The sequence below is a fragment of the Oryx dammah genome, unplaced genomic scaffold (assembly GCF_014754425.2).
Source record: "Oryx dammah isolate SB20612 unplaced genomic scaffold, SCBI_Odam_1.1 HiC_scaffold_23, whole genome shotgun sequence".
In the NCBI taxonomy this organism is placed as follows: domain Eukaryota; kingdom Metazoa; phylum Chordata; class Mammalia; order Artiodactyla; family Bovidae; genus Oryx; species Oryx dammah.
In genome coordinates this window covers 26,188,877-26,201,344 of record NW_024070207.1, presented here as the reverse complement: position 1 = coordinate 26,201,344, position 12,468 = coordinate 26,188,877, and the positions used below count along the sequence as shown (strand labels likewise).

The following is a 12,468-nucleotide window of genomic DNA, read 5'->3' as shown; positions in this document are numbered from 1 at the left end:
AAAGATGCAGAGTGCGGGTGAATAAAACCCAAAGTACTTAAAATCCACATACACCAAGGGGAGCCTATCAGAGGAGAGTCCTACAATTTTCAACCCCCCTATTAACTCCCAGCTGGGGAAAGGAAAACTTCAGAAAAAGAGGAATGACTGAGAACATGATGTTTTGAAATTTTGCCCCACCCTGGAGTGGGGATGGGAAGGTGTCTCACAGCTACTGGGCTTCAGTTTGGTCTGTAAACCGAATATGGGCTGAAAGTAAGTAGTTGTGCAAGGGCTCCAATGATCATCAGATTTAGGGAGTGGGCCGTGAAGAAAGGCAATGAGGAAATGTAGACTACAGGCCAGGGGGAGAAAGGCAGTGCACCTCTGTAGGTCTGCAGCCCACAGCCTGCAGCCCCCTGTCCAGGCAGAGCTGCTGGAAGCTCCTGTCCAGCCCCAGGGACATCTAGAAGATGTCAAGTGGAGCCCCGGGCCCAGCAAACCAAGGGCTGGTGTCTAGGAGGCAAAGTCTTCACAGCTGGAGAGCAGATACCCCCAGCCCAGGATGTCAAAGGCCAAGGGAACTGTAGCCTCTAGCTCCCCTTGGAAGGTGGGGGAGGCCTAGGCCAAGAGGGCAATGGGGTTCTTCCAGCCAGTGGAAGCTCCTCTAGGGCAGAAAGGAGAGTACTAGCAGTTAGCAGCTCTGGCCAATATGACTTCAAGTATTAGGTCTCTTACTCATTAGCTGGATCATCCTGGACAAATCGTTAAACCTCCTTGAACCTTACTTTCCACATCAGTACAGTGGGGATAATAGTACTAGTCCCCATGATGGGGCTGTTACATTGAATGAAGTAGTGTATGCAAAATACTTGGCATAGCATTGAGCACAAAATTCATGCACAATGAATGATATCATGTCACCATCCTGTGACCTCCATTTCACTCCCTTTAAGGCCCATCTCTCCTTGGACCCCTAGTTAGTGCAGTGACCCAGAGCAAAGGCTTTGGAGTTATTAAAGTGTCTTCAAATCCTGGCTCCACCACTTATTAGTTAGTTACACAATTTGAGGTAATTACATACACATACATTTCTTTTCTATAAAATAAGAATAATGATCTATATTGTGATAAATATATCAAGTGAACACTTTATACACCTTAAACTCACACAATGCTATGTTAATTAAATCTCAATTTTAAAATTATTTAAAATAAATAAAAATTAAATTTAACAAAAAAGAATAATCAGCTAATAATACCTACCTCTTGGGGTCAGCAGGGAAAGAAATGAGATAGTGTATAAAGTTCCTAGCACATAGTGACAATAAATCATGGAGTTTTACATTTTTTGTAACCTTCAAGGTACTGAGCTCAAGAATGGGCACAAAGGCCATGCTGACATGTGCTTGTCTGCAGGCTAACTGCTGTAGCTCAGAGACAAGCTATCTCGAAGCTTCCAGAGGGTGCTAGCATTCAGGGTAGGGGGTTCCAGCTGTGGTGTGTGGAGAGGCTGGTGATGGGAGAAAGTCCATCTGGGAAGCCCGGGACAGCCCTTGCTGTGCCCAGACCATAGGAAGATGATCAGCCCTGGGTACCAGCCTTATTTTAGGCAACTCCCTTGGACGTCCAAGTGCTGCCAGAAAGAAGTGGATAAAAGCCAGATTCAAAAAGAAAGAGCATCAAGTCAGGATTAGAGGCTGAAGCAGTTAGGGGAAACAGTCAGCGGTATCAGCACCTTCCTCCTAAACCATCTCCCCTGTCACTCGCCACCTCTCTTTCCCAGTGGAGCCATGGGAGACAACGGGCATTAAAACCAAGCTAACAGAGGTCTGTAAAGGGAAAAATGGGCCCTGATCACGGTAGTCTCAGTGAGCTTCACCGCCTTCCCCCCCAGCCTCCCAGGCAGGAAATTCAGGATGAGGTATGAGGTTTCCCAGCTGGGGAAAAGAAGTGGCTCTCCCACCCCTCCTTCACAATAAAGGCTACCTTCACTTCTCACACAACGTCAGCCACATTCTATGTTGCTTGGCCAACAAACAACACAATCAAGTGGGAAGGAACTGCCTCCCCTGTAGACCCAGCCGACACTCCTCCTCCAGGAAGGCCCTAAATAAACGCAATTCTATAGCACTTGATATGTAGACTTCACCTTTTCCTATAACTTCACAGTTACCAATATAGCATTTGTATACCACTGCCTCTGGGACCTGCCAGGGATAGCGTCAGAAAGGGCCCAGGGCAATGGCCCTCACAAAGGGACAGGCAATTTGACTGTGGGAACCCGGCTAGGCAACTTCCTGACTTTCTGTGCTAAAGAAACCCCACCATCAGTTCAACCTAAGTGCAGGTGTCTGAAGAGAGATTTAAGAGATTTAAGTTTAAAACAAAAACCCAACTGCCCCCAGACCAGCTCGACTATATATAGTCAGCTCTCTGCTTGCCTAAAATGGAGACATCATTGGTAAAATTCATCCAAAATGGAAAAAAAAAAATCCTAAAATCATCCCTGCTTCTCAACTTTCAAGAGAATGGGGTTAACAATGCAATTTCACCTAAAGTTAGCCCTAGAATGTGGTCAGTTTTCAACAAGTATTTATTGAATGTTAAATAAAGGAAAGGTTCATTTCATTTCAGTGGCACTTGGAATTATTCAAACTTTCTCTGTCTACACCTGCTTGACTGAGGGGTAGAGGGTTATGCTGGAAAACTCTCTGGACTGGGACTGAGGACATCTGGATTCTGGTCTTGGCTTTACCAATAACTGTCCATGTGACCTTAGATAAGTCATGGTACTTTCTGCTGAGAGACAGAGAGGGTGCACAAAAGTAAGCACAAGCAATATGAACTACATGATTGATTGGTGTTTTCCTTTCAGGAGTGTCATGGACAGAGGCCAGGTTTTATGACAACCATGTCTCTAGTTGGGGCACAACACTACCACCCACGCAGGCAAGTTGGAATGGTCAGATAGCTGAAGACCAGCAGTGGCTTGCAGAAAAGGTAGTGGGAGGGGAGCTTGAAGAAAGTGAAGAGACATGGAATGTTAGGGTGGTTAATCTACGCTGTGCTCCAGAGTTGTAAGGACACTTCTAACTCAAAGCTCCCTTACCTCCTGGCCTATGGTGGAGGATGAGCTCCAAGCTTCCATTTATTAATGACAACCCAGTCCAATACTCTTGCCTGGAGAATCCCATGGGCAGAGGAAGCTGGTGGGCTACAGATCAAAGAGTCACAAAAGAGTCGGACACAACTTAGTGACTAAACAACAAGAAAAACCCCTAATGCCAGAAGAAAGATAAACAAAGGACTTAGCCAATTCACAGAATAAAAATGGCAAGAAACATAAGGGAGGTGCAGAAAATGTTTTACCTCATAATTAACGGAATTAGGAAATGAAGGCATGGAGATACCAGTTAATAACTAGCTATCAGATAATCAAATGTTTAAATAAGGTGTGTTGAAGGAGGCTCTCTGATACAGAGGTGGTAGGACAAACTGGGTCAGCCTTTCTGTAAAGTAATTTGGCCATATTTATCAAGAGCCATTGGAGGAGGAAGTGGCAACTCACTCCAGTATTCTTGCTTGGAAAATCCCATGGACAGAGAAGCCTGGCGGGCTACAGTCCATGGGGTCACACGACTAAAGTGACTTAGCATAGCACACATCAAGAGCCATTAAACTCAGTAATTCCACCTTTAGGAATTTATCCTAAAGAAATAATAACAGATATGCCCATATATAAGGAAGTTCATCATAGCAATATTTATAATAAGGAAAAATTGGAGATGCCTAAAAAATGTCTGACAATAGGGGAAAGATTATATATATATCATGGAGTCATTAAAAAACATTTTCAAATAATTTATAATGGTATGAAAAATACTAAGTAAAAAAAGCTGGATTACAAAACTATATTGATAGTTGAATTCCAGTTATGTTCAAAAATATGTGTATATATATATATATATATATATGTATATATGTATGCACAAGAAAAAAGACCAGAAAGAAATAAACCAGAACATTAACAGTGATTAATACATTTGGTGATAAGTTTATGAGTGATTTTTTTCAATCTTCTTACATTCCTGTATTTTCGAAATTTCAACATGTGTTACTTAATTTAAAAAGCACATTAAAGGTATAAGGAGATGAGGGGCACTGTTGATTTTCTAAGTCTTCCAAATATTTAGAGGTAGAAAGGGACCTTTGAGATAATCTAGTCCAGGGGTTCTCAACCCTCCCTTCGTATATAATATTTTGTAATATACCCTTGGCCTGAAATGCATTTCATAGTTAATATAAACTGTTTATACACATAATTTCCAGAAGAGCAATATAATACACTAACTATAGTATAAAGAAGAAACAAAAAGAAAGTCATTTAGAATCAGATAACTAAACTTCAGATGCAAACACCTTTACAAGACTATACTAAAAGATCTAATAGTCCAATGCTTCCACTATACATGCAGATTCACTGCAAATGCAAGTGCTACAAAGGAAGACTAAATATTGGAGACTTAAAAAACCATGAATGGCACTCCTGTTGGTGACCTGATTTTCAAAAGTCACAACTCTTGGTAAATTTCTGAATAAAATAAAGGACCATCTTTACTCAATTTACATAATTGCTGCATTACTGGAAATTCAGTGTATAATATTAAAACTATAAAAATATGTTTTGTGTTTACTTGTATAATGATTAGGCCCAGATAGTTGTACTAGGTTTTTCTACCTATAGTGATGTCCTATAGGGCATCTGATGGTTTACAGAAGATTTCTAGTTCCCATTTCCCTTTCATATTTATCCACAACATGAAATCCACAATGACTCCCTTTTTAGGGAGTATGCCTTTAAAAATAATGATATTTGCAGTTGTAGCCTTTGAAACTATTTCTAAAGCATATTTCCAAAGAACAGCAAGCAATTCCTAGAATGTGTTCTCAAAAGTGACACAAATGCTTTTTGAATCATTGAAAGCACTGGTCTTCTTTAGTAGCACCAAGGCACGAGAGAAAATTATTTAAAAAAAAAAAAAAAAACATTTACTGTGATCCCTTGGTGATTTTCCCTAGCCCAGCCCCAAGCTTCAGAGGTATAAAGTGAACTGAGCTGGAAGAAAAGGACTAACAGGGCCAGGCCTTGGGGAGAGGGAGGGGAGCTAGGTTGCTAGGTTACTGCTTGAGCCAATCCAAGTGGTCCCAGGGAGGCACCAGACACAGTACTGGTCCCTCTTTCTGCCCCACTAGGCTGAGGGCCCTCTAAAAGGGAGGGGGTCAAAGGGTGGTAGAGGGGTCTGGTCATTCACACTAGGCACAAGTAAACAAATGAGGCAGAAGCACAAAGAAACAAACATCCTTCTATTTCTACAACTATTCAAGTCTCCTTCATTAATTGGCTTCCCCCCAGAAAGAAGGATTTCTTTATTAAGAAACACCAGAGAGTGAAAATCCCACCATACACATACAACACACACACACACATTTGTAGGCTCACACAAAAGTGCTGAGATTTACATATTAAATTGCATTTAAGTTAGAAAACAGATTTTAAAACGAAATAATTATTTTTCTCTCAACAAGGTAACGAGATTCATTCAGCAGGAAAAAGGGACTTATGGGTAAAGGCAGGAAGGTCAGGACAGGAAGAATGGAGTTTAGCTGCTATAGATTGAGAACCCACTGCTGCCACTGGTGAAAAAAGCAAAGGGGGAGATGGTGTTCTCATCTAGGGCAAAGGGGGCCCCAGGGCCAAAGGGACATGAAAAATAAAAAGGCCCCAAAGAGTCAAATTCCACCAGCCCCCAGAGGTTTTGGATTCATGCCAACCATCCTGGCCTGGGGAAGTGGGGAACATAGGAAACTTAAGGAATGGGGAGGAAGGGGAGAGGTGGAAAGAATGTCAGCCATTGAAAAGAGTAAACAATTTAAAGCCTATTCCCCTGGGAAGGACCAATTCATCAATCTCCACTCTGATCAGAACTCAGACTAGGAATAGTCCCAGCTGGTGCATGGTATGAATGGACAGATCTTCAGGCCAAGGTCTTAAAAATAGAAGATTTATAAAGGAAAAGAACAAGGGCAGGGAGTAGGGAAAACCAGAAGCTTTAAAAAAAGCATTTCACACTAGTGATAAGGGGTTTCCATTTTGACCCTTCACCTCAGGAAAAGACAGCTTATCTAATGGACCCAAGGGTCAACAGAAGAGTGGCTGAGGTAAACTGGAGGAGAGAGGACATGGGCTGAGACAAGATGGGCAGAGAACTGACTAAAAACAGTTTCATCTGAGTGGCGAGTTAACTGAAAAAAATCTAGTATCTTCCCAACTTTCCAGGCTTGGCCTTATTTTGAACTGACTAAAATCTAACTACAAGGACAAAACCGAGAGAGCCAGAAAAAGAATGGGAAAGCAGAGGCAGATAGGACAGGAATCAGTCAGTCCCAGTCCCAGTCTGTCTCTCCAAGGACTGCTAACCTCAAATCCTGCTACAAGGAAAATAGGAAGACAGAGAAAAATCTGTGAGCAGCCAAGTTTCATTACTTTTGATTAACTGGGAGAGTGAAACAGGAATTGGTAAGGAATTTTGATTAGAGACCATTTAAAAAGAAATATATACCATCACTCGTAAAAGATCACTAACAAAATATTTCCGGGGGCAGGGGGCTGATAAGCCTGCTTTAATAACCAAGACTCATCTGCAATTAAAACCATCCATCTGCATAAAAACAATATCCTAATAAAGAACTTGTTCTCTTACTTTAATATAACCCTCGACCCTCCCAAGCTTTCCAACACTGTCCATGGCCTTGAAAGGCTTTTTTTTTTCATAGTTCAGAATAAGGTAAACTTCAACCCAGAGTGTAAAATAGATCAGTGGAGAGTTTGGGAGCAATCTCTCCAACCCAAGGGTCCCCTGGAAAAGGGAAGTATGGGTAGTAGTAACAAGCAACCCCTTCAACCCACCCTCACCCCCCACACCGCCACACAAAGATACTTACACCCCACAGTGGTTCCTGAAGTGGAAGGGGAAGGAGGAGGCAGGCAGTTTGCATTAGACACAGTTTAATCACCTTCAAATAGATTAAAAGTTCTGGTTTACACTCCCCCCCCTCCCCAGAAGTCATCCAGACAGGACCCTGGCTTAGAAAGAGAAAAACACAGGTGCTCTAGGAAATATAGCCACATATAATACATAAATTTTCTTCCCTGAAATAGAGCAGGTCCTGAGCAGAGCTGACTGGGGGCCACAACCCACCCCCAGGGTGAAGTGACTCTGGGACTCTGCCGGTGGAAGTGCTGGAAGAGTGGGGCCTGGAGGAAGCCCCTGGTGTGGTTACCAAGCCCGAGATGGGCCAAGGCCTTGGAGTGGGTTACCCGGGAGGGCAGCAGTGCGGGGCTTTCCCTCCTCACTCAGCCGAGGCCTAATGGAAGTACTTGTTATCCTCTTTTTTCTATTATTTTTTTTCTGTTTTGAGGGGATACAGGGGGAGAGGAGAGGAGAGGAGAGCCTCTCTGTGCCTTGGTTTCCCCATTTGTGCATACAGGGCCTCTACAGGCCTCACACAGGGAGTCTGAGGGGGTAGTGTTTAAGTGAGCACTCGGGCTTCCTCTGAGGAAAAGGAACCACCAAAGTGCAGACTTTTATTACTGCCGTTCCTGCTCCCAATGGGAACAAGAGTCAAAAGGAAAACAAATTAAAAGGGGCTAGTGAGAGAGGAGGAGAGATGAGACAGAGTGTGAGGGGCCATGCCATTGGCATCTCATAAGTTCTTATTGAGAATGGCACAGGTAGTAAAAAGTTTCTGGGTAGTCTACAAGAAATGTAAATTGTTATCTATACTGCAACTACTTACATATATCTCACAGGAAAAGAGTGGGGCTTAGGTGTTAAGAGAGTGGACAGGGGACAAAGGAGAAGCTACACGAATAAATACAACAACTGGAAGCTACCTGCCCCATTCCTGAAAGGATTTGCTGGCAATGTTGGCACTTTGGAGCCGTGAGAATCCTCCAAACCTACTCTACATCCTCCTCCATTCTGAAGGCCTCGAGAATCCAGGTAGAATACCCTGGCCAGCAGTCTCTGTGACTGCCTCTGGACTCGTGACATGCAGCAACTTGAGGGGATTTGAGCCAGTCTCAAGGACCTTTACCCCAGGATTGGGCCAGTGACCCCAAGCAAGAGAGCTGGGATCTGGAGGGAAGAGAGGGGAGTCCAAAGAGACTCCGTGGCTGAGGCCATGGAAAACCAGCGCCAGGGCCCAAGGGACCCATTTGTCCAGTTACCAGAGGTGACTGACATCTTCTGCGACTGCTTAGAGTCCAGAAATTAAAAAAAACTTGCAGCAAGAAAATGTCAGTTTACAACAGGGTGAATAAAGACCAAAGAAAAACAGTGAGAGGAACAGCTTACTCTCTCTCTGTCTCAGGTTTACCTTCTCCTCTTAAATCTCTCACAGCCCTAATCAAACACAATGAAAGTCTCTTCCATACATAGGCTACTTCTCAGCTTCCGTCACCTCCTGTGGGGGCTCTGGGGGCTCTGGGGGTGGCATCTCTTCAGGAGTGCTGGTGTCCTCCGGCATCTCATTGCTTAAATGGTCTATTGGGGCCTGAGAAGGAAAAGATACCAAAGTCAATACAGAATCCAAATAGAGATAATCCATAGACAATGAAATCATCCTCTGAACCCACTAACCACACTCATGGCTAGAAATATGCTCCCACCAGCCCGAAACTCAGAACCAAAGCTAGACTATTGTCTTCTCAACAGAAAGCAATTGAAATTTGAGTTCTACTCTTAACTGCCTGTTGTGGACAGATGTTTCCATTATTATTCATGATAATAAACAGGACCACAAATAATTACACAGATCACCTTCCCTCTTTCACAAAAGAATATTATAACATACATGTCTCACAAGGTCTGACACAGTGGCTCTCAATCTTCTTTGGGCCCTAATACGTGGCTCACTAGAACAGTGATTCTAAACCAAAGAGGGTAGGGTGGCTAAATTTTCAGATGGTATATCTGCTTTGAAAATATCTCCTGAATGATAGTCAGGGAAGTCTCCAAAATAATTTCATTTATATTATGTGAAAGTGAAAGTCTCTCAGTCGTGTCCAACTCTTCGTAGCTCCATAGACTGTAGCCCACCAGGCTCATGGAATTCTCCAGGCAAGAATACTGGAGTGGGTAGCCTTTCCCTTCTCCAGGGGATCTTCCCAACCCAGGGATCAAACCCAGGTCTCCGGCATTGTGGGCAGATTCTTTACCAGCTGAGCTATAAGGGAAGCCCTGACAATGAAAGCGCAAGCAAAAACAACAACCAAAATAGATAAGCTAGACTACACAAAACTGAAATCTTTTGTGCTTGAAAGGACACCATCAAGAACGTGAAAAGACAATATACAAAATTGGAGAATCTTTGCAAATCAAATCTCTGATAAGGGACTTATATACAGAATTAATAACTCTTACAACTCAACAATTAAAAAAAATCCCAAACAATCCAATTTAAAAATGGACAAAGGATCTGAATAGACATTTCTCCAAAGAAGAAGATACACAACTGGCCAATAAACTAATGAAAAGATGTTCAATATCATTATGCATCAGGGAAATACAAATTAAAGCTACCATGATATATGGCTGCACATATTCAAGGATGGCTAGAATCAAAATGGTGGATGATAATAACAAGTGTTGCCCAAGACATGGAGAAACTGGAACCCTCATATGCAACTGGTAGGGGTGAAAAAATGGTACAGCCACTTTGGAAAACAGTACAGCTGTTCCTAAAAAGGTTAAACATAAAATTATTATATGACCCAGTAATTTCATGTATATAGTCAAGAGAAATGAAAACATATGTCCATGTAAAAACTTGCATACACATGTTTATTTCAGCATTATTCATAATAACCAAAAGGTGGAAACAATCTAAATGTCTATCAATTGATGAACGTATAAATAAAATATGGTCTATCCATATAATGGAATATTATCCAACCATTTAAAAGAAAAAAGTACCGCCACAAGCTACAACATGGATGAACCTTGAAAATACAAGCCAGTCACAAAAGACCACATATAATACGACTGTATTTACATGAAATGTACTGAAGAAACTTAACAGTTGCCTAGGGATGGGACTGTGGAGAAGGCAATGGCAACCCACTCCAGTACTCTTGCCTGGAAAATCCCATGGACGGAGGAGCCTGGTAGGCTGCAGTCCATGGGGTCGCTAAGAGTCAGACACGACTGAGTGACTTCACTTTCACTTTTCACTTCCATGCATTGGAGAGGGAAATGGCAACCCACTCCAGTATTCTTGCCTAGAGAATCCCAGGGACTGGGGAGCCTGGCAGGCTGCTGTCTGTGGGGTCGCACAGAGTCGGACACGACTAAGGTGACTTAGCAGCAGCAGCCGGGATGGGGCTGAGGGAACTGGGGGGAAAGGGACAGTGGCTGCTAATGGGTACAGGATTTTTTTGGGGTGGGGAGGGCAATGAAAATGTTTTAAAATTGATTGTTGTGATGATAGCACAATTCTGTGAATATATTACAAACCACTGAATCCTACATTTTTAACTGAGATTTTATGGTATCTGAATCATATCTCAATAGAGCTATTATTTAAGAAGAAAGTTCAACTAATAACTTCTTAGGGACATACTTTATTAAAGCATATCTGAGCAGTATAGCTGGGAGAGTTTCCATAACACCTGCATATTCCAGAGAAGAAGTCCCTTTCTATCAAAGTAACCACACCACTAACTCCAACCCACTCCCCTGACCACTACCATTGCTCCTATAGCATTTTATTCTTCCCTCATCAAGACACTTGTCACTGTACCAACTAACAGCCTGTTTTATTGTCTCTCATCCCCACTACACAATGAGGTCCGTAAGATCAGGGACATTGTGTGCCTTGTTCATTGGTGTAACCTTAGCACATTGGCTGGCACAAAATGTTGGAGAAATGACTAGATCTTAATCTATGTCAAGGGCACAAAGATCTTAAGAAAATGTCAGCACAGAAGCAGACACAGGGAAGCTGGAGTGATTGGACACAAAATTGCCTAATTATATTGCTAAGGTATAAATTTACCCTATACCCTCTACCACCGAATCAGTCTTAAAGTCTAAAAGCTTTAAAAAAGTCAGGAACACTTACTGGGCCCTGAGGCAAAAGGCTGGTACTCGCCTCTTGAGTACTGGGGGGTCGACTTCCGCTTTCCTCCAGTGGCAAAATACCCCTTCGATCCAGCACACTGAAGGAGATAGCAGAGTTAACAAAACACTTTGCATCCACCTGTCCATCCACCCACATCTGCTTGCTGTGTGTGCTGGAAAACACAAACCTGCCCTTTGGCAGTCTACCCTGACCCAAGCACGCACCTCCTGCCTTCCATTCACTTTTTTCTTCCACAAATCATGGAATACCACATTAACAAAGGAATAAACAGATGAAATAAGAATGAAAGGTCATCCCTTCAAAACAACCAGCCTGTGGTCTACGGTCCATGTAGATATGGCACCCAGGGACAATCCCTTGGAAGCCCTCTTTTGACACCAAGAGGCCATGTTCAGAAGAACGCATCAGACCAGGTGACAGGATTGGGTCTAACTGCTTGTCCCAAGAGTCCCAGAACCTTCCAGTTCTTTGAGTACCTGGGGGGCAAGGGGCCACACAGCACTTCACAGCAGTTCTTCACAATGTTGCCATGGCTATAGGGATTCTGGACACGATTCTTCCCTGTCCATGAGCCTTTGATCTGCAAGATAAAAGCCAAGGCTTACATTAAACATGTTGAAGAAATACATAGAGCATGGGAAGATGGAAAAGTTCTAGAGATGGATGGTGGCAATGGTTGCACAACAATGTCAGTGTACTAAGGCCAATGAATTATACACTTAAAAATGGTTTAAGATAGTGCATTTTATGCTATATGTCTTTTACCACAATAGAAAAAACAGAAATATATGCATAGCCATGGAAAAATATTCACAATAGAGTTGAAAATGTAGATACCTGAGCGTTATATATTATTTCCAGTTAAAAATATATAATATTCATGTCAATGTATGGCAAAACCACCACAATATTGTAAAGTAATTAGCCTCCAATTAAAATAAATAAATTTATTTTAAAAAAAAGAGAAAAAAGAAATCCAGACTGGAAAAAAAAAACCCATAATATACTCAAATAAACAAACATGGGAACAAGTCTAGACAAGTCTAGGAGACTATAGATCATACCATAACAATGGTGAGGCCTAGGAGGTAAAATTACAGGGACTTATTTGCTATTTTTTGTTTATGTGTAGTTTCTGATTTTCTACAATAAATATGGATTAATCAGTAACTTTTTAAAAGCAAGGATGTAATTCAATGCAACTGTCTCTCTCCATTCCAAACCCAGTTAGTTAACTTTGAAGGACGTATGAATATCTGAAGACCTTGTGCCCACCCAACC

General features: G+C 42.3%; 1 protein-coding gene across 2 annotated transcripts in view; it reads right to left on the bottom strand.

The window, feature by feature from the left end:
* Positions 1-6,801: 6,801 nt before the first annotated feature.
* Positions 6,802-12,468, bottom strand: part of ZDHHC9 (zinc finger DHHC-type palmitoyltransferase 9) — a 29,147-nt gene continuing 23,480 nt past the window's right edge. For both annotated transcript variants that reach the window (XM_040265182.1, XM_040265181.1), the window contains 3 exons: positions 11,664-11,767; positions 11,167-11,263; positions 6,802-8,598 (listed from right to left, as the gene is read on the bottom strand). In XM_040265182.1, the coding sequence (XP_040121116.1) occupies positions 8,485-8,598; positions 11,167-11,263; positions 11,664-11,767 (315 nt within the window). In that variant the 3' untranslated portion in view covers positions 6,802-8,484. The remainder of the gene's footprint in view (positions 8,599-11,166; positions 11,264-11,663; positions 11,768-12,468) is intronic.